Raw genomic sequence first — 20,542 nt, forward strand, 5'->3', positions numbered from 1 at the left:
TTGATGGTGAGGTGTATTGACCTGGATATTCTTTATTTATTCTAAAAATAATTATGCACTTGGTGCCCAATTATATCTATAATAACTTTATAGTAAGAAAAGTGATTTGTAGTGATAAACAATTTTATCTAAAAGCTGATGCTTTTGCTTATTGCCCCCAAAGTACTATTAATTTCAGTGGGATGAAACATTCTTAAGTGTTAGTTCACCAAAGAAATTATCTTGGGTTGTACCGTAACTATTATCTTACTGAGAACTGGATTTTATGTGTAGTTACAGACTTAAATGAAAACCTGTGTTAAAAGCCCTTAACAGAGCAGTTCTGTGGGGCACGGAAAGAGAGAGATACTGAAGTGGAAAAACTGCTTTTTCCAATGCCTCATTGACTTGTGCTGACAGGGCTGGTGTAGTTTTTTCCACATTCCAAGGGCATGTTGGAGGCACAGGAGGGCTTTGGATTCTGTGGGTCAACATCCTATGGCAATATGCCCATATAATGCCTCCCTTTTGTGCTCCCTGGTGTTCAAGTTCTGACACCAGAGAAGCACTATCTGTGGACCCCTCTGCAGTCTCATGGAGGAGCCTTGCAAGTTGGGTCTCCTTCTCTAAGAGCAGACCTCTCTCTCCACCCTTGTAGATGGAGGTCTAAAAAATCCTATGGCCCTTGAGAATGCTCTCCCAGGATCCATAGAGTTGCAGGCTAAGTGTTTAGTTCAGTTGGTTATGCTGTTTGTCTTTGGGGTGGGGTGGGGGCAGGCAGAGCTAAGGGCAGAAAAGCCCTCTCTGATTTCCCACTTTTTTTGTGAGACATGCCCTTCTTTTGGCTCTTAACTCACTTTCACAGCCTGAGTACTCTGGTCTAACACAGAGTGCTTTCCTTAGAGTTACTGTATATGTTTCCCCCCCTAAAGAAACATAATTGTAATATAAGAAACATTGAGTATTTTGAAGAATAAAGCAGATGGCGCAAGTGTATTTTCTATCGCAGATACACAACTTTTATGTAGGAAGTGAAACATTTGAAGCAGATCTGACCACTTTACATAGAATGCTTTCCTACATGGATATCCTTTCTGTATAGGAAAACTGGATGTAGACAACTTGTATGGGTGTAGAGCACTTGTATACACTCCTATGTGGATGTTTGCATTGGGTAAGTACTAACCGTGTAGGAAGTCATTGTGTGTGAAATAGCCCATAGAGCAGTCAGCCTGGATCCCTCCAGATGTTTTGGACTACAACTCTCATCAGCTCCAGCCAGCATGGGCAGTGGTCAGGGATAATGGGAGTTGTAGGCCAAAACATCTGCAGGGATCTAGGTTGGAGAAGGCTACCATAGAGGTTGTTAGTAGTTAATTGGTATCGGCTGATTAAAAACAAAATCTAATAAATTTGTTTTCTATTTTCATTCATGTAGCTCATCTACATGATATTTCTTCATTTCTGAATGATGCCATGAAAACCTTAAAAACAAGACCCCAAACTGTAGATGAAATAACAGAAGATAATTTGAAATATAGAAGCCTAAAAGAAAAAAAAGAAGAGGTAATATTTTTTAGTACTACCAAGAAATATACTTAAAATTGAGTCCTGAAAAAAAAATGTTGCCAGAATCACAACTTCAATTTGATGATGATGATTCCGTAAAATCATTTAATTCTTGGAGGCTTGTTTCTTCATTGTCTTTTTTTGTTTTCTTGTTGTTGTATATTACACTGAGTAAACCAATCTGGAGTGCCAGGGAGATGGAATACAAGGATTTACCATACTTGATAACTGCTTTTGTGATAGTGTTGTATTTCTTTCCAGCTTGAATGAGAAAGTGAGCTACTCAGTCAGGAATGGGAAGAGAAGCTTTATCCCAGACACACATCTTTGTGTGGGTTATCAGGGAAAAGTGGTAGGTTAGTCTGCTAAGGGTGAAGCATCTTATTATGTTCAAGGTAGACAGGAATGTCCTTGTTCCCATTAGCGTTTACAAGAAAACAATAGTTTCTGTCTTAGGAGAAGGATTGTTCCTTGCAAACCACAAGTCTTTGCTCTTCCATATTCACTGCTCAGTGCATGTTAAGGCGGGGGTTTACAAGTTTGCCAGGAGAGTCCCTCTCCCCCACGGACTGCAAACCAACAGGTTCCTTCTTGTTAAAATAGTGATTTTTTTGCTCAGTGGTTTGCTCTATGGAGATCCCTCTGCACACATGTGCTGTACCTCTGGTGGACTGGATCAAGCCCTTGATGGTCAAGTTAAAATGCTCAGATGTAAAACAATTAAGAATATTGCTGTGAAGTTGTCACTGGGAATCCTCATTGCTACATTTGTGTTGAAAGGAAAAGTAATTCATTTTTCTGTTAAGGCAAACTTATTAGTTTGGAAGTTCTGTTGCACTGTATTGATCCATCTTTGTATAATTATTGCCATAGTTAGAAGAACTGGAAATTATATTCCAAATTATAACATTTTAAATATGTCAAAAGTTCTGTTGTGGGATGATGAGAACTGGGAGTTTAACCATAGCTTGTATTTTTTGTTGATTTTCTTGTTTTGAGGTGAATATGCTGAAAAAGAAACATTTGGGCACTGAGCGTTACTGTCATTTCTACTTTTCTAACTTGTACAACCTATAGCTGAAACTTAAATTCTTGTAAATGCTAAACTGAATTTTGCTTGGATTGGTGCTTTTATTTGCATTAAATTATGAACACTAAAATGGAAATCTGTTGGGGCACTGTAGAAAAGTATATTATAGTTCTGAATAAATCTCACAAGCTATTGACATGGGCTAATATTTCAAAACACTTGCTTTTTCTGTGAGTTTAATTAAGTTATATTAAAAATAGATTCTATTAGGTTCTAAATGTATCTACTTTTTACTCAACGTATTTCCCTTTCATTTCCAAAAAGCTGTTCCTTCCTTTTAAGTACATAAGCAAATTATAATGATCTTGATTATTGATAAAGGATTGGATCCAGATTTAGGTGTGTGCAGCTGGGCTGGAGGAAGCAGACTTCCTTGCCCCCTCTTCCCCATGGCAGCTCCTGCAGCCCCCTGAAAATGTTACACAGAGGGTCAGGGAACCCCCCTGAATGGGGTGAGCTGGGGTGCCGAGGGCGGATGGCCCAAAATTGGACAGAGACACCTTCCATGAGTGGAACCCTTCTGTCAACAGAAGGCAGGTCCTGGATATAAGCTATAGTATTCAATGATATAAACAGAGATGTTGCATCTATTGACTTTTATACTCAAATAAATCTCTTTGCTTAGATCTTCCTACTCTTTCAAGAAGCAGAAGGGAAAAACAAGCTTTTGAGAACTGTGGCTGGTGGGGGCATCGAAACATTTGGCAACCAGAGAGCTACGTGGGATAAATTTGAATTAATGATTGAAAGTCATCAACTTGAGATTAAAGAACAGGTAATTTGGGGTGAATTGCAAATAATTTCCCCCCAAGACTCTGCCCTTTCAGTTTTGCATGAACAGCTTTTGCTTTTGTTAGGCCTTGGGGTAACACTGGTGTAGAGAGCCTAATGCTTTTGCTGTTGCTAGCAGAGCATCAATTCTTGAATAACTAATTTCATGCAGAGAGTTTCTGGGGTTGGTGCAGATGAGAGGGAAGTTTGCTTGTGACCCCTTATCATATGGAATAAATGTGGGTCTTTACCTGGCATGAAGGTTTGCCCAGATAATTACTGTAGAGCAGACAGTAATTGAAAATAATTTCAGTAAATGTAAATAGCTGCAAGCTTTGACCCTTCAGTGGCATGGTTTCAGAGGGCCACTTAACACATTACACAGCACCAGATGTGGTTTTGCTCCTTAGTGTAGGTTTTACAGAAAGCTTCAATGAACTGAGGTTCTCTGACAAGTGTACCTTTAGGGGACACATTTTAAAACATATTTGTTACATTCACATTATATTTTTAGGTGTAAACTTAAGAAAATAATGTGTGAAGAGTTCCCGAGACTATTGGTGTGTGTGTGTGTGTGTGTGTGTGTGTGTGTGTCTGTGTGTGAGAGAGAGAGAGAGAGCGCGCGTGCTCTGGTCATGGTGGCTTGTAAGGAGCACATCCAGAGCATGGAATCATATTTACTTTTTTATTCATTGTGCTCCTTTTAGAGGCAAATATCATTTATTTATTTAAAATATTTTTAATCTTGCTCCACAGCCAATATAACCTCTCTCAATATAAATATGAATAAATATAACTCCTGTGGATTAGTTAGAATATAAAAGCATGCTACTGCTTAGGATCCAGGGTTCCTTATACAACAAGCATACTCACCGCCCTGTTTGCTCTTTTGCAGACTCTAGGACACCCTCTGGTGAATACACCCCCGGGAAAGTTGTGGGACCCCCAGGATGCCCTCTTACTGGGGAGAAAGGGAGAGAGAGGGGCTCCACAGATGTGCTAACTCCCAAAGAACAGATATGGGTGTCACCACTACTGTGTATAACGATGCATCTGGATGAGTTTTTATTGTGCAATTGCATTGCCTAATTCATGGAATTTTAGGGGGATCCAGACAACAATTTGTAGGCCTCCTGTGTTTTCCTACAGCTTCCCTCTTTTTTCTTACCAGAAAAAATCAGTTAAGGAAGAAAAGACAGAATAGCTGCACAATGCCTTTTGATTGCTAGCTCTAGGTGCCCTCCATCCGGAAGTACCCTAAGTCTCTGGGGTCTGTTTGCATGTATGAAGCCTCTGCAACTTCTTCAGCGGCAGGTTCTGGATTGTGCCTTATGCTTTAGGATATGTTTACTACTTTTACAGTGAAATAAAATACAGTGTTGCTAGTTTGAAAAAAGCTGTACTAATTAAGATATCTATAATGCAATAATAGACAAACTAATTAAAGGAATGTTGTTCATTACTATTTTTGATAACATCTCCAATAGTACCTGTCTATTTCTGATATAAACTGCCAAAGGAAAGTAATACTTGTTTTTGTTTTTATACTCTTTGGTCTTTAGATTGAAGTGTTGAAAAATAATGTGATGTCACGTGTTAATATATACTTTCAAGAACTGGAGAAGTTTAAAGCTCGCTGGGACCAGTTAAAACCCAGTGATGATATCATTGAAACAGGCCATCATGATGTGCTACAGAAAAGCGCTGAGACTATAAAGGAAAAGAAAATTGAATTTGATGAACTTGAGGACACAAAACAAAAACTAATGTATGTTTATTTCTGTGTATGCATTGTTACATATTAGTATATAATAGCATCCAGCAAAAAGTCTTGTACATACAATTTTGAACGCAAATTAGACAGCAATAAACATAATTATAAAGTGCAGTTTTCAGCAATTCTCAGTTATGTGTCTAATCTTCTAAAGCATAAATGGCAAGGCAATATCTGGATCACTCCCTCCCCCCTTTTGAACTGACAGTTATAAAATGGGAAGATCTAATATTCTCTTCAACTTTGAACAACTGATATCTTGTGTACATGGTCATAGCATCCACATTACTACAACCTTGAATTGCTTACATTCCCAAGGGATTATTAAGGGTAATATTGTAGTTACCAGCAGGTATATATTGTTACCAGAGCCCGGTGAATGGTTTGAGGCCATGTGATACTGTAGCTTTGTTGAACCTGCGTGGACCTGTCACTGGTTGGATGGGAGCCCCATATTACCCAGCCTGAGTTCCCTAATGGAAGAGTTGGATATACGTTTGTATTTGGCATGCAGTGTTAACGTTGTCATGGTCTTTTTCTTTAGTAATGACTGCTGTCACTTTGAATTAGAAGAGCCTGATTTCTCCTTGGCCAATGAAGTATGCAGAGACATTGAGTGTTGCGCAGAGGTTTGGGCACTATATGAACAGTTTTATGAAGGCTTTCGAGAAAAGGCCAATGAAGACTGGATTACATTCAGGTCTGGCTTTATTTCTGAACTGTTGTTTATATTCCTTGATTCTAGCAATACTTGACGTATGGTGAACTTTCTTTAATACATATTCCATGCAGGAGCAAGACCTACCTGTTTGAAGAATTCCTATTGAACTGGCATGATAAACTGAGGAAGATTGAGGAGCACACTATAATGACTGTGAAGTTGCAAAAAGAGGTTGACAAATATAAGGTAAGCCTTATATAAGGTATGCCACATAGGGAAGGGAAATAAAGCAAATAGGAAGTATTGGGATATTTTTATGGGATATTAGAATTTTTTGAGAAGAAATTAACTAAACATTTGGAAGAGGTATGTTTTCAATTGTGTCTTCATGCAGAGGGTTAGATATTTCTTGAGGTTCCTTCCAGACTTTTGATTTTGATTACAAGTGTTCAGAGTGCTTCCCCTATGTTATTCACCTATGTTATTTCCTTAATCATTACAACAATCCTGTAAGGTGGGGCACTGTTATTATTCCCATGTTGTACACGGGGGACTGTGGATATGGCAGTAGTGATGGAACTAAGGCAATCTCTGAGCTCATGACTAAAATTAGATTTGAACCAGGGACACATTATTAGGTCATCCTGTGGTTTTATCTTTGCATTTAACTGTTTGTTGTTCAAAGTTCTACATATGTTCTACTTCAGCGTGGCTTATGAATGTAGCTTTTCCAAATTGTTGTTACTCATAATATTTATTTCAGATTTTTAAATCCCTGCAGTGCTTAGATGTAAAATACATACATCATACCTTCACTGTAGATATTTAAGCAGAAGCAGGGAGGCCATCTGTCAGAGATTCTGTAGCTGCACCCTGTAATGCAAAGCCTCCATTGAGCAGGGGGTTGGACTAGATGATCTCTGAGTTTATTTCCAACTCTTATGATTCTATGATCATTACAATAAGGAAAAAAAGAGTTGACTTAAAAATTGCCAATTTTATTATGGAATAAAATCTGTTAAGGCTGCAATCCTATGCACAATTTTCTGGAAGTATATCCCACTGAATTCAGTGGGATTTACATGTGAGTAGACGTGCTTACAGTTGTGCTGGTCAGAAAACTACATTCTTAGATTATCACATTCTTAAAACTAGCTAGGCTCATATTTGCATTTGTTTGCCACAGATGACACTTCCTATCTTGAAATACGTTAGAGGAGAACACCTGTCACCAGACCATTGGCTGGACCTTTTTCGCATTCTTGGCCTTCCAAGGGGTACTAGTTTAGAGAATCTGATGTTTGGAGATCTCCTAAAAGTGGCAGACGTCATTGTGGAAAGAGCAGCAGAACTTAAGGTATGAATTATTTTTCAATATTGTACTGTGAGCCAAAAAATTACTAGGAACAGTTAGTCACTTGGACTGTCAGACATTTTTGTAGCCTCCATTTTAAAACAAGAAAAAGATTGCATACTACAAATCGATTGAATCAGTTATTTTGTTCCCATACCTCATATTGAGAAATCTTAAATGCAAGAGAATTGGATAGATATAAATGAGAATTCTACTGGTAGGGGCCTAGTTCAAGTCAAGCAAACAGATTCTGACTTTGGATTTGTTTGGCCTCTGTAAATGTATTCATGGGAGTGTTGTTGTTTGGATGAAAAGGTGTCTTTATGCCACAATGCATTTTGTTTAGGGCATTGAAAATGTATTACCCGTGTGTGTAGGAATATGTAACTAATTCCATGGTACTTGATTTTAAAAGAAAATATTGTATTGATTCATAAATTGTATTTCATAGCTTGTCATTTGTCTGAAATTCCTTCTTTCTTTTGGTTTATATGTATAAGAAATGAGATTCAGTCATGTGGTTAAATAATGCAATTTATATCTGAAAACAGGATTTGAACAGTCGGGCTCATGGTGAGGTCACAATAAGAGAAGCCTTGCGTGAGCTTGAGCTTTGGGGAGTTGGAGCTGTCTTTACGTTAACAGATTATGAAGATAGCCAGAGCCGGATGATCAAATTGATTAAGGATTGGAAAGACATAGTCAACCAGGTTGGCGACAATCGCTGTCTCCTTCAGTCACTAAAGGACTCTCCATATTACAAAGGTTTCCAAGATAAAGTTTCTGTTTGGGAGAAGAAACTTGCTGAGCTGGATGAGTATCTACAGAATTTAAACCAAATTCAGAGGAAGTGGGTCTATCTGGAACCCATTTTTGGTCGTGGAGCTTTACCCAGAGAGCAAGCACGTTTCAACAGAGTAGATGAAGATTTTAGGTCAGTTTTATTTTGTGCAACATCTTTCAACCCAGCTATCTCAAAACATTCCTCAGAGTGAATAAGGCAAAATTGTATGCAATGGTTGCAAGGCTTAATTTAATTTCATGTGTTTTCAAATTCAGGGATGGAATTAATCCTTTATTACATGGATGTAACTGCAGGTTATTTAGGAGTTAATATCTGACCTTTCACATTTAGGCTAAAGAACATGTAATGGCCTATTTTCATACCATGCTTTTTTCTTTTAAAGATCGATATTGACAGATATCAAGCAGGACAACCGCATAACATCTTTGAATGCTCGAGCAGGAATAAGAAATGCCTTAATTACTATTCTTGACCAACTTCAGAGATGTCAAAAATCCTTAAATGAATTCTTGGAGGTATAATTTTCTAATCACTCCCTCTAATAGTGAGTTCAGGTGGTGAGAGCTGATGGAAATAGAGCCAAAGCGGGGCCACGATCAGCGTGCCTCAGAGTGCAAAAGTGCAAAAAATTTTTTTTAGAAAAAATAATAACCAACCTAAGGGGGCAAAAAAAGCAGAAACTAGACCAATGAGAACTAAGCACGTTCAGTAGCAATGGAATGTTGAGTGGAAAAGAACTCTGTGTGTGTGGTTGGGGGCGGGGGGGCTGGAGGAAGGCATGATTGGCTGGAACCCTGAGCAGGAGTACTCCTATTAAGAGGAGAGAATGCATTGCAATGTTTTGTATTACTATTGCTAGCAAAACTATGGTTGTTATGGACGCAGTGCTAAAATGTGGTTTAGTGTTACATGCAACATCGTGTAAGAACTGTGTTGATGTGTATTGTAAACTTTATCTTCCCCCTGGTTATCCCCCCATTTTACTCTTTTATTGGTTGATGTTGTATGATTTTGCTGTATTTTATTGGTCTTTTCTCCACTTTGAGATTATTTTATAATTAAACGCAGGTAATAAATAAATAATGCGATGGGGGATGTGTGGCTCAGACAGTGTTTCTTAGTGTTGGAATAAGGATGTTAGAGGTACACAACAATCTGTATTTTCATCTGTGGAATGTTGTGGAATACGACATTAGTGTAGCACTTTCTAAGAATGGATTACTTTAGTATCTTGGAGAGGCAGAACGAATGTATTTGTTTTTAAACAGGAAAAGCGTTCAGCGTTCCCTAGATTCTATTTCATTGGGGATGATGATCTTCTGGAAATCTTGGGACAGTCCACTAATCCATTAGTTATTCAGTCTCACCTGAAGAAGCTTTTTGCTGGTAAGCTATGAGCCATTTGATTGATGTTGCTGAAGGAGTAGTTCCTCCTTCCCTTCTCATTCCTCATGGCAGTGTAGAGCCCTCTCCCCACACCCTGGAAGCTTAGGAAATTGCTTATTCTTGATGTTCCCACACCCATCCCTCTACAGCACTGCAAAACTGGATTGAAAAATAGAATAAGTAGTAGTCTATCTTGAAGCAAATAGATTCTTTTTGGTTACAGGGAGAACATGACTCCCTTGTGATATAATAGTTTCACTGGCCACTTGCCTGTTTCCAGGCACCATTCAAAGTGCTGGTTATGACCTATAAAGCCCTATACAACTTGGGATTAGGATATCTGAAAGACTGCTATCTCCCATACAAGCTTGCCTAGATTTTAAGATCTTTCTGGGAGGTCCTTCTCTTGGTACCACAACTATCAGAGGCACATTTGGTGGGGATACGAGAGAGGGCCTTCTCTGTAGCTGCTCTCAGGTTCTGGATCTCCTTGCCAAGTGGGGCTAGGTTGGTTGAATTTGGTTATCCTGCCGGCAAGCAAAAATATTTTTATTCAGGCAGGCCTTTGGCATATAAGCTGGCCTGTTACCAAAGGGGTTTTTAATTGGGTGCTCTTTATTTCTTTTATTGCTGTGCTTTTAGTGGTGTTTTTAATTTATTTTATATTTTATGTTTTAATTAAGGTTTTGCTTTTAATCTGGATTTTATTGTTAGCTGCTTTGAGTGTCAGATTTTGGCCAAAATGCGGGATATAAATAAAATAAGTAAATACATATGAGAAAAATGACATGGTTTCTTAATTTCCACTTAATTTCTGGCACAAGGACAGCCTAGCAGGAGAAAAAAAGAAGGATAATAAAATAGTCTTCCAGTTTACAAATAGTGTTTACATCTAGGTTATTTATAGCTGCCACAGATGACAATGTGACTAAATATTTACCAGCCTATATTTAACTTGGGAGGGAGTTTTTATACTTTTCTCACAGCAGAGGCTTTCAGATCACCTCTGGTTGTAGTAAGCTTCCATAAAAAGGACGAATCCTTATGTCCCTTTTAGGCAGTGCATATGGAAAAATGAGAAAATATGGAAATCATAATCTACCAGCCACAGAAGGCTGGCCAAAATCTGTCTTCAGAAGTGTTGTTTTTTAAAAAATCAATACTCTTTTTATTAATTCATGCATGTACCTCTTATTAAATTTTAAATGAAATTATGTAATCTGTTACAAAAGCATTGATTTAGCTTGACTAAATGTACACGAACTTCAGTATTCTGTTTCATGAAAGGGATTTCACTTAGAAATGGAATACTGTACTTCAAAGACATTATTATATTTCAGATAATATAATAACACCATGTAGATTGTACTTATTCAATTATAAATGATACTATCATTTAACAGGAATTCACAGTGTCAACTTTGATGAAGAGTTTAAAAACATACTTGCAATGAAATCTTTGGAAGGTGAAATAGTACCTTTTAAAAATAAAATCCTCCTGTCTAATGATGTTGAGGTAAGCAAGTAAGCTGTGAGAAGGTAACATTGAAAGCTGTGTGAAATGGTGTGGTTTGTGATATTTTTCTGATATGTTATTTACCAGGTTTGGCTAAACAAACTGTCCTTGGAGATGAAGGAGACGTTGAAACAACTATTGATTGATTGTGTAACCACTGGGAAAAGATCACAGGGTTCAATTGATCCATCACTTTTCCCCTCACAGGTAGATTTTTCTTTGTTTCTTTGCAACACAGTAGTTAAAACTGTGTAAAGAGGGACTGTATATGGAGGAATAGGTGACCTGAAAAGAAATAATATTTGTTGTGCACTTTGAATTAAAATTAATAGGTTGGATTAAGCCTTAGCTATACTTAGAGTAGACCCATTGCAATAAATAGGATTTACATTCATCATGAGTAATGGGTCTGCTCTAAATATGACTAAGTCTGGATCCAGGTCAATAGGTTTTGATGAGGTCAATGCATAGCTAAAATGAATTGTACATAAAGTATGTCCTTTGGATGTGGATGAAACATTTGGATTATGATGTGAATTGAGCTTTTGATGATGGTTTTAAGTTGTTTTATTGGTATGTATATACCCTGCCCTGGGACTATGAGGTGAAGGAGAGGCTATACATTTAGATAATAAATAAATAATACTATTTTATTAGTTTACATTTGAAGGCCATTGTTACGTGATGTGCTCTAGTTAGACCCATGTACAGACTTGCACATGTTCTAATGAGACCCACACACCGCTTATAAGGAACCTTTAGACAATCATAATATAGTGTCTATAGCTACGAAGGCGATTCCCTCCCAGGCCTCAGGGAAGAGGGAGACAAGGGCCTGGGGCCTGCCCAAACCTGAGGCTTCTTAAACAGTTCAGAGAAAAGCTGTGACATCACAACTTTGATGAGCCAGATACTGCTTGTAGGCACTGGAAATGGTGCTACTTGCTATGGGATAAAGACTGAGTTGGCCTTCCATCCCATATAACAAAAGAGGGTGCTTGGGGATGATGGCTGTACTTGCCTGAAACAAAAGTCCTATTATTCTTTTAACAAAAGATGACCTTACATGTTAAAGACAGGTGTCAAGGCTGGAATTCAAGAATAGGAGCATATTGCAGTAGTTAACTAGGTAACTTACCAGATATCACTCTTGCTATCCTACACATTCATGTTTTGCTGAATTCTTACTCCCACCTTTGCCTTTGGGGAATGCAGTTTAAGAAGTCCATTAGAAACTGAATTGCTTGATCTAGTCTTGGATGATGCTGTCAACCCCAATCCTGTACCTTTCTCCCACCTTTGCTGAGGCTGGCGATGAAGACACCTGGTTTTTTGGCGGTGTCTCAAAATAGCACTCAAAAGTAGCACTCAAAGGAGAGCTACTTCACAACGCCATGCCCAGTTTGGGTAGAATATTCTAGCAAACGTGGGGATGCCATATTGTTAAGAAGCACAATAGTACAAATGGCTGCATTTGATTGTTTTCTATTGTTGTGTTTTAAATTGCTTTTTGTTACTGTTAATTATTTATGTTTTGTTTGTTGCAGTTGTAATTGTTTTATTAATTGAGTATTTTAAGTGTGATTTTAAATACATTGGAATGTAAACCGCTTATGGTGCAATCCTGTGGGGATAGCCATAAGCCTTTGAACTTGGAAGTTTACAGTCATCCATTGAAGAGCAGGAGGAACAGTAGAGGTGATTTTCTCCTCCGCACTCCTGCCGCTTTGCATTTTAGCTAGATAGGTGTTTCTGCCTGTCTAGCTGAGACGTCGGGGAGGGACAGAAGCTGGGAAGGCTGGAGGATTCCCCGTAAGCTGGCCTCCCCAGTCCCCTTCCCTCCCTGCCCACGGGAACGCCTCCTTTATCTTCCCTCCAAGGTCGCTTTTGTGACCTTGGAGAGGCAGCCAGCGTAATTCTCTCTGAGCTGGCTGCGAGGGGGAAGTGGCAGGGAGCTTGGACTCCTGGGTCGAGCGCTGTCTCCGATCTCGTATCCATGAATTCGAACTACCCTATGGGCCCCCAGACGCTGTCTAGGGGCCATTGGATTGGTCTCTTAGAGATTTTATTATATCAAGCAGTATGCAGGTATTATAAACAAACAAACAAACTTATTCCAATGTGGCTTTATGTAAGATGTAATGGATCCCTACTCATTTAAGGGCATGATCCGTAAACCTACTGAACTGTTACCCTCTGTCCCCAAACTCGCAACACACCTCAAACTTACTTATGGTCTGAGTCCTGCATAGCTTGATGGCTGTGTAAATGCCTCTAACGTTAAGTGACTTGCTGGAGAAGCTGCAACAGAAGCTGCTATAAGCCAGTAGCTACAAGTCTCATTCAATCTATTCAAGGCTAAGAGCTGTTGTGACTGCTCCAACCAGCTGCAAATGGTGCCACTAGCTGTTGCATTCCCTTGGTATGGCTTGTGTTTGTTTAGGGACTGTCAGGAAGAAGTATCAGCATAGTTAGGGTTGTGCTAGTCAGCAAAACTCAAGCTTACTGAAGTTCTCCGAATTCCATCTCGAAGCTTGTTCCAACTGAAGTCCGCATCAGATTGCGAGCTTTGTTTTTTCTTTTTGCATGAAAATCCATGTGTATTTTCATGCACATTTTTCCGAATGTACTCTTCAGTTGCATGCTTCTTTGAAATGTACGCATTCTTCTTCCATTTGATTAAAGCATATTGGTGTGCATTTTTCAAAAGCACGCATTTTTTCATGCACATTTTAAAAATGTACATATGTTGTCAAATGCATTTTTGTGGTCTGCGAATCACATTGCAAACTTGGAAATGTACAAACTTTGACTGCAAATTGCATCAAAGTCTGTGTTCAGGCTGGATGGTGCGAACTGGGTAAATCCTGATAAAACCAAAGGGAAACAAATTTCTCACAGATCCCTATGCATAGTGTGGCCATTTGTTGATTGTGCCTAAAATCTCTTGTGTTAAAGGCTTAAGTGATTTGCAGCTAAATCTACATTGTGAACCTTCAGATCATCCTTATCTTTGAGCATTGAAATCATCATAACCTTTTATGCTCATACAGAATTGATGACTTGATCAACAACTAGATGAACTGTTGGCTTATTATAGTGTTTTAGCAGAAGAATACTGTGGATTTGTAGTTAAAACTAAATGAAGTAGTGAGATTTATTTAAGTTGCTATCTCTACACACTTAAGTAAACGTATTCTTGCTTATGAATACTGTTTTCCCAATAGATTCTTTGTCTAGCCGAACAAATTCAATTCACAGAAGATGTTGAATATGCAATCAAGGAGTGTAATTTGCAGCAGATAGAATTAGAACTAATGGCTAAATTGGAGCATTATACCAGCATAGACGCTAATACAGAAGATTCAGTCAATGCAGGTATGAAAGAAGATAACATGCTTTTTCAACAGATTTGAAAGCAATTTCTCATACATGACACATACACTATCTGTTATTAATTATATTAGTAATTTTTTATCACCCTAATTGCATGGCTAGAATTTGTCTGGTGGCTGCAATTTGTTAACCCTGTGCCCATTTTGACTACATAATCTAAAATGTTGGGTGTGATAAAATCCTAGTATCTCATTTGCAGTACTCGATAATTCAGAGCAAAATGTTAAGCTTGCATTGTTGGCTTTTTACACTAAGGGTCCAAGTGACACTGAGTGTCGAGAGTGAAATTCACAATTTGCCAAAACGTATAGTTTAGCGGGGAGGATTTGAATGGATGGTAGTGGCCTATGGATGGTACAAAACGGAATGTAAGGGACAGTTAGGTTGGCAGGACGGGTAGGACAGGTAGAGGTCTGTTGTCATGTGAGAGGATTTGAAAGGTCATGTAGCGGCATGTGGGAACTGATGGAGAACTGAGGGGTCTGTTCAGGCCATGAGGGGGGACATTGGTGACTGGGGCAGTTGCAGGTGCTAGTTGAATGGGTTTTGGCAAGCAAGATGTAGAAGGGCAGGATATTGGGGTTGAATGACAAGGGGCTAAAGGGAAGTCAGAGCTCTTCGAACTGGAGAACTGACCGAGAAAACGGGATCAATGACAGTAAGATATTGCTTGGATAAGGGGCCTGAATAGAACAGGGACACAAATCTAGTTAGGTAAGTTGGATTTATTCCTACTTGTTTTATTATCTTATTGTTTATATTTTTGTGTGTGTTTCTTGTGTATGCTTGTATTCATCCAGATGTTAAAATGTCTTCCTATTGACATTTTTCTTTAGTATAACTTCCTTATTTGAAATTTTGTAGTCTCTTTTTTGGTTACCCACCCCATGTCTAACAGCCAAATTGCACACTACCTAAAGTAAATACCTGAGACCAAAGTGTTTTGGGACTGGTTTGGTTGGGCAGCCAAAGAAATAAAGTTTTCCACCTGTTGGCAGTGGAAAAGGCCACAGAAAGGGAAAACAGAAAAGGTGTGTGGGCACACCGTTTTGTCTGGTTTCCCTTACGTTCGCAGGACAGGGCGTTGCTGGTCTGTAACATAATCCTGTTATGCACAAAAATCCTACAAGGTAGGCTTCAGCAGTATGTGAACCGAGAACTACCGGAAGTACAAGCTGGGTTTTGAAGAGGCAGAGGAACTAGAGATCAAATCACCAACATTCGCTGGATCATGGAGAAAGCAAGAGAATTCCAGAAAAATGTTTATTTCTGCTTCATTGACTACGCTAAAGCCTTTGATTGTGTGGCTCACAACAAACTCTGGCAAATTCTGAAAGAGATGGGAGTACCAGACCCCCTTACCTGTCTCCTGAGAAACCTGTATGAGGGTCAAGAAGCAACAGTAAGAACCAGACATGGAACAACTGAGTGGTTCAAAACTGGGAAAGGAGTACGACAAGGCTGCATATTGTCACCCTGCTTATTTAACTTATATGCAGAGTACATCATGAGAAACGCCGGGTTGGATGAATCACAGGTCGGAATTAAGACTGACGGGAGAATTATCGACAACCTCAGATATGCAGACAATACCACCCTAATGGCAGAAAGTGAAGAGAATCTAAAGAGCCTGTTCTTGAGGGTGAAAGAGGAGAGTGCAAAAGTGTTGGTTTGAAACTCAACATTAAAACTAAGATCATGGCATCTGGCCCCATCACTTCCTGGCATATAGAAGGGGAAGAAATGGAAGCAGTGACAAGTTTTATTTTCTTGGGCTCCAAGATCACCGCAGACGGTGACTGTAGCCATGAAATTAAAAGACGCTTGCTCCTTGGGAGGAAAGCTATGGCAAACCTAGACAGCATAGTAAGAAGCAGAGACATCACCTTGCTGACAAAGGTTTGTATAATCAAAGCTATGGTTTTCCCAGTAGTAACGTATGGCTATGAGAGCTGGACTATAAGGAAGGCTGAGCGCCGAAGAATTGATGCTTTCGAACTGTGGTGCTGGAGAAGACTCTTACGAGTCCCCTGGACTGCCAGTGAGAGCCAGTGTAGTGTAGTGGTGAGAGTGACGGACTGGGAGCTGGGAGATCCGGGTTCTAGTCCCCACTTGGCCATGGAAGCTCACTCGGTGACTTTGGGCCAGTCACAGACTCTCAGCCCAACCTACCTCACAGGGTTGTTGTTGTGAGGATACAACGGTGAGGAGGAGGATAATGTAAGCCGCCTTGAGTTCCTTGCGAGAGGGAGAAAGGCGGGGTATAAATGCAATAAATAAATAAATAAATAAGGAAGTCAAATCAGTCAATCCTAAAGGAAATCAACCCTGACTGCTCATTGGAAGGACAGATACTGAAACTGAAGCCCAAATATTTTGGCCACCAAATGCGAAGAGAAAAGTCACTGGAAAAGTCACTGATGCTGGGAGAGATCGAAAGCAAAAGGAGAAGGGGATGGCAGAGGATGAGATGGCTAGGTAGCATCACCGATGCACTGAATATGAACTTGAGCACACTCTGGGAGAGAGCGCAGGACAGGAAGGCGTGGCGTGCTATGGTCCATGGGGTCACGAAGAGTCGACACAACTTAACGAACAACAACATAATCCTAGAAATATTTTTAAACAATTAAAATGTTTTATCTCTTAACTATGTCAACATATATTATTGTTTCACTTTTCCCTTTTTATTAGCACCTTTCATTTTTAAGTATAAGTGAGAAGATTATGATGGGACAAGGCAACATAAATAACATGCTTTAAAATTTTAAAGATCTCTTTAAAATAATTTAATTTTCCTCAGAATCGGGAATCCTTGAGCTGAAGCTTAAAGCCCTTATCCTTGATGTTATTCATAACATTGATATTGTACGACAGCTGAATGAAGCCCAGATCCATAGTGCTGATGACTGGGCCTGGAAGAAGCAACTCAGATTTTATCTTAAGGATAAAAAATGCTACATCCAAATGGTGGATGCTGAACTGCAGTATACTTACGAATATCAGGTACTGCTTTTAATTTGAAATTATCATTCTTTCATTCAAAAATACTGCTACATTTTCCTCACAGCAACTTCAGTTTTATATACGGGATAAAATTGTTGCCCCAAAACTGTTTTCATCCTAGTTCACTAATTTGAGGGTGTAACCCTGTACCCATTTACCTGGGAGTAAACCAATTGAAATGTATGTCTGTAGACATGTATAGGATTGTATTGTAAGTGATGCAAAATAGCCTGTTGATAGCCTGTATTTATGGGCTTGAAACACTTCTTGACTCTGGTGCCCCAAAATGGATGGAAAATTGTTTTCTTTCCTGTTTTTTCATTGTAATTTTCAGTATAATGTGGTTCTCATCAGCTTTAGATAAAATGGCAGATAAGCAAAACATTTCATTTAACATCTACTTAGGTGTTGCCAATGGGATTTTTAGAAACTGTTTTTCCTTAAATACCAGACTTCCAAACTGCATTTCAGTTTCCCTTAGTTTCAAAAGCAGGATGCTATGTGGCATGATGACTCATGTTCCAGGAAAAACAAGAGACATCTGATTATCCTTTGTCAGCTTCCTTTGCTCACATCCTGGAGAATTGTGGCTGCTTTCTATATTTTCTCTTGTTACTGAAGATTTATCTGTCTATCCATCCTGCCATCCCTCCACAGGGAAACAGCTGTGGTGGGCTTGCCCTGCTGTCCTTCCCTTAAACAAGGGGCAGTCAGGCAAGGCAAGGGACCTCCCACTCCACCCTCCTGCACAGGTTATGGAGCGGGCATGATGGGCTTGCTTTGCACCTGTCACCTCCAACACCTCAGGAGCAGACAAGGCAAGGAGAGACCCCTTTTTATCTCCCCCTCCCCTCCATGGGAAAAGGACAAGGCACGCTGGCCTTGCTGTGCACCCCACCTCCTCAAACAACACAAGAGCAAGGCAGGCCCACTTTTAATCACCCCTCCTCCACAGAGAAAAGACGAGATGCACAGGGCTTGCTCTGCACCCTGCCATCGCCTCCAACAACACACAAGCAGGCAAGGTGGGCTCCCTTTTAATCTTTTCCTCCATAGGGAAAGGAGGAGGTGCATTGAGCTTTAAAGTTTCCCTTCCTTCCACACCCAGCATAAGGTGGCACCGCCACAGACTGCTCTCTTATTTACAGACTTCTCCCATCTAGCTTGAAATGTTTCAAAGCTTGCTGGTGGAATAAGTTGTTTTTCCCTTGCATGAGAGATTTTTCAAAAACATCTAGCATAGGGGCCTGTGTCAGATTGGGACTCTCATGAGGGTACAGGGAGGCTTTAACCGTTTGACCCCATCATGATCCCAGCTGGAATTGTCTCCAGCTGCTTTTGCTTTTTGGAATGTGAGGCAATCTTGGCACCAGTGGAACCTTTCCTCCCATTGCAAATGCCAGGTACGGAGGGGAGAGGGGAAAAGTGATCCTGGTTGGGTTTGTGATGGGGCAAAAGGTTAAGGTCCTCCCCCCTCCACAAACACATATCACAGTCCTGATGTGGCTCAAGCTCCCCCATCCCAGCTGTTTGTTAATTAAAAAATTGGCCAAGCAAGGGCAAACCACATTATTTCACCTGCAATCTTTGAAACAAACGTTTTAGAATAGAGACAAACTTCCTGTTTAGTTTGGCCCAAACGTATCGATTTCTTTTTCATGGTATATTTCCTGCCTTCCTTAGTTGCATAGCAAGTTAACAGTTTTGCAAAAGACCTCAAGAAAGTTGCACAGATATGAACTGCACGTTGATATAGTTTTCAGCATCCTTGACTTGCATGGATAATTACTAATTTGGAATTCATAGTTTTATTATGTTACATCTGAATGATTGGGCGAGGTTTACAAATTTAATATCATACTAAATAATATTGTATGTGTTTTGCATCTTTAGGGCAATTCTCCAAAGCTTGTTTATACACCACTGACTGACAAGTGTTACCTCACACTTACTCAAGCTATGAAGATGGGCCTTGGAGGAAATCCTTATGGTCCAGCTGGAACTGGCAAGACTGAATCTGTAAAAGCTTTAGGAGGATTACTTGGAAGACAAGTTTTGGTTTTTAATTGTGATGAGGTGAAGAAATACATACTATTAACACAACTGAAAGTTCTGGTTTCAGTTTTTATAAAGCCATTTGTGGCCAGGAATGCATTCCCCTGCGTGAACCTGCTTGCAAGCTGAGATCTTCCTCAGAGACCCTTCTCTGGGTGCCACCACCTTCAGAGACCAGGTGGTTGGCTACTGGAGAAAGGGACTCCTCTGCTGTGCCACCCAGATTGTGGAACTCCCTACCTTACCATGTTTGCCTGGCACCCTCCCTGTTATCTTTTATTTATTTATTTATTTATTTATTTATTTATTTATTATTTTATTTATTTCATTTCTATACCGCCCAATAGCCGAAGCTCTCTGGGCGGTTCACAAAAATTAAAACCATGGACGGCCATGGACGGGCAATTTCCAGGGGTCGGGGGTCCATATTGCACCCCCCGTCCATTGGAGGCTGCATCTATGCTCTGATGCCGAATTTGTAGCTGAAATTTGTCACCACAAAAAAGGCCAGGGGGGTCCTGCACCTTACCCACCTGTGTTTTAGGCACCAGGCAAATACTATGCTGTTTTCTGTTTAATAATATTTGACCCTTTTCATTCCTTTTTAGTGCCTCTTTCTGGGTTCTTTCTTTTGCTTCTCAACCCATTTTTTAAAAAACTTTTTATGCTTTTTATCTGCTTGCTCTTATTAATATATTACTATTTTATCTGCTGCTTTGTTTCATTAATTCATTTTTGCATTGTATTTTTATTGACGTTTTGCTGTTTTTGTAAGCCCCTTTGAAGCCATGTTGTATAAGGCAAGGGAAAAACATCCTAAACAAATATTTATTTTATTTAAATAAAACTAAAACTAAATAAAAATATTTATTACAATATTAGGTTTCTTCAGACATTATTTTCTCCTGCACCAAGACCTCTATGTGTGGTGAGATCAGGAATGGATCTGGGGCTCACATGTTTCCTATTGCTATCCTAGCACCTTCCCTGTTCCCTTCACAGCACATAAAAGTACTACAGAATCAAGGGTTCAGCCTTTAAATTAATGTAAGATTAGCTTGAGTGTTACATTCTATGCCCAATGAGGATGTGTGCAGGAAGTTTGCAAATTTAAGACCTGCTCCTAATCTCCCCATGTGTAATTGGGGGAGGGAGAGGGGAAGTAATGTCTAAATAGGAC

At 39.6% G+C, this 20,542-nt stretch overlaps 1 protein-coding gene across 14 annotated transcripts in view; it reads left to right on the plus strand.

Annotated features, from left to right (window-relative positions):
• DYNC2H1 (dynein cytoplasmic 2 heavy chain 1) overlaps positions 1-20,542 on the plus strand; it is a 278,032-nt gene that overhangs the window by 26,785 nt on the left and 230,705 nt on the right. For all 14 annotated transcript variants that reach the window (XM_084842673.1, XM_084842676.1, XM_084842677.1 and 11 more), the window contains 14 exons: positions 1,418-1,545; positions 3,264-3,413; positions 4,972-5,177; positions 5,728-5,883; positions 5,976-6,090; positions 7,031-7,201; positions 7,750-8,132; positions 8,386-8,518; positions 9,272-9,389; positions 10,793-10,905; positions 10,993-11,112; positions 14,133-14,283; positions 17,105-17,307; positions 19,201-19,383. In XM_084842673.1, the coding sequence (XP_084698799.1) occupies positions 1,418-1,545; positions 3,264-3,413; positions 4,972-5,177; positions 5,728-5,883; positions 5,976-6,090; positions 7,031-7,201; positions 7,750-8,132; positions 8,386-8,518; positions 9,272-9,389; positions 10,793-10,905; positions 10,993-11,112; positions 14,133-14,283; positions 17,105-17,307; positions 19,201-19,383 (2,330 nt within the window). The remainder of the gene's footprint in view (positions 1-1,417; positions 1,546-3,263; positions 3,414-4,971; positions 5,178-5,727; positions 5,884-5,975; positions 6,091-7,030; positions 7,202-7,749; positions 8,133-8,385; positions 8,519-9,271; positions 9,390-10,792; positions 10,906-10,992; positions 11,113-14,132; positions 14,284-17,104; positions 17,308-19,200; positions 19,384-20,542) is intronic.

Source organism: Heloderma suspectum, chromosome 3 (assembly GCF_057233095.1).
Source record: "Heloderma suspectum isolate Gila_16-S chromosome 3, 16-S_ref, whole genome shotgun sequence".
NCBI lineage: Eukaryota > Metazoa > Chordata > Lepidosauria > Squamata > Helodermatidae > Heloderma > Heloderma suspectum.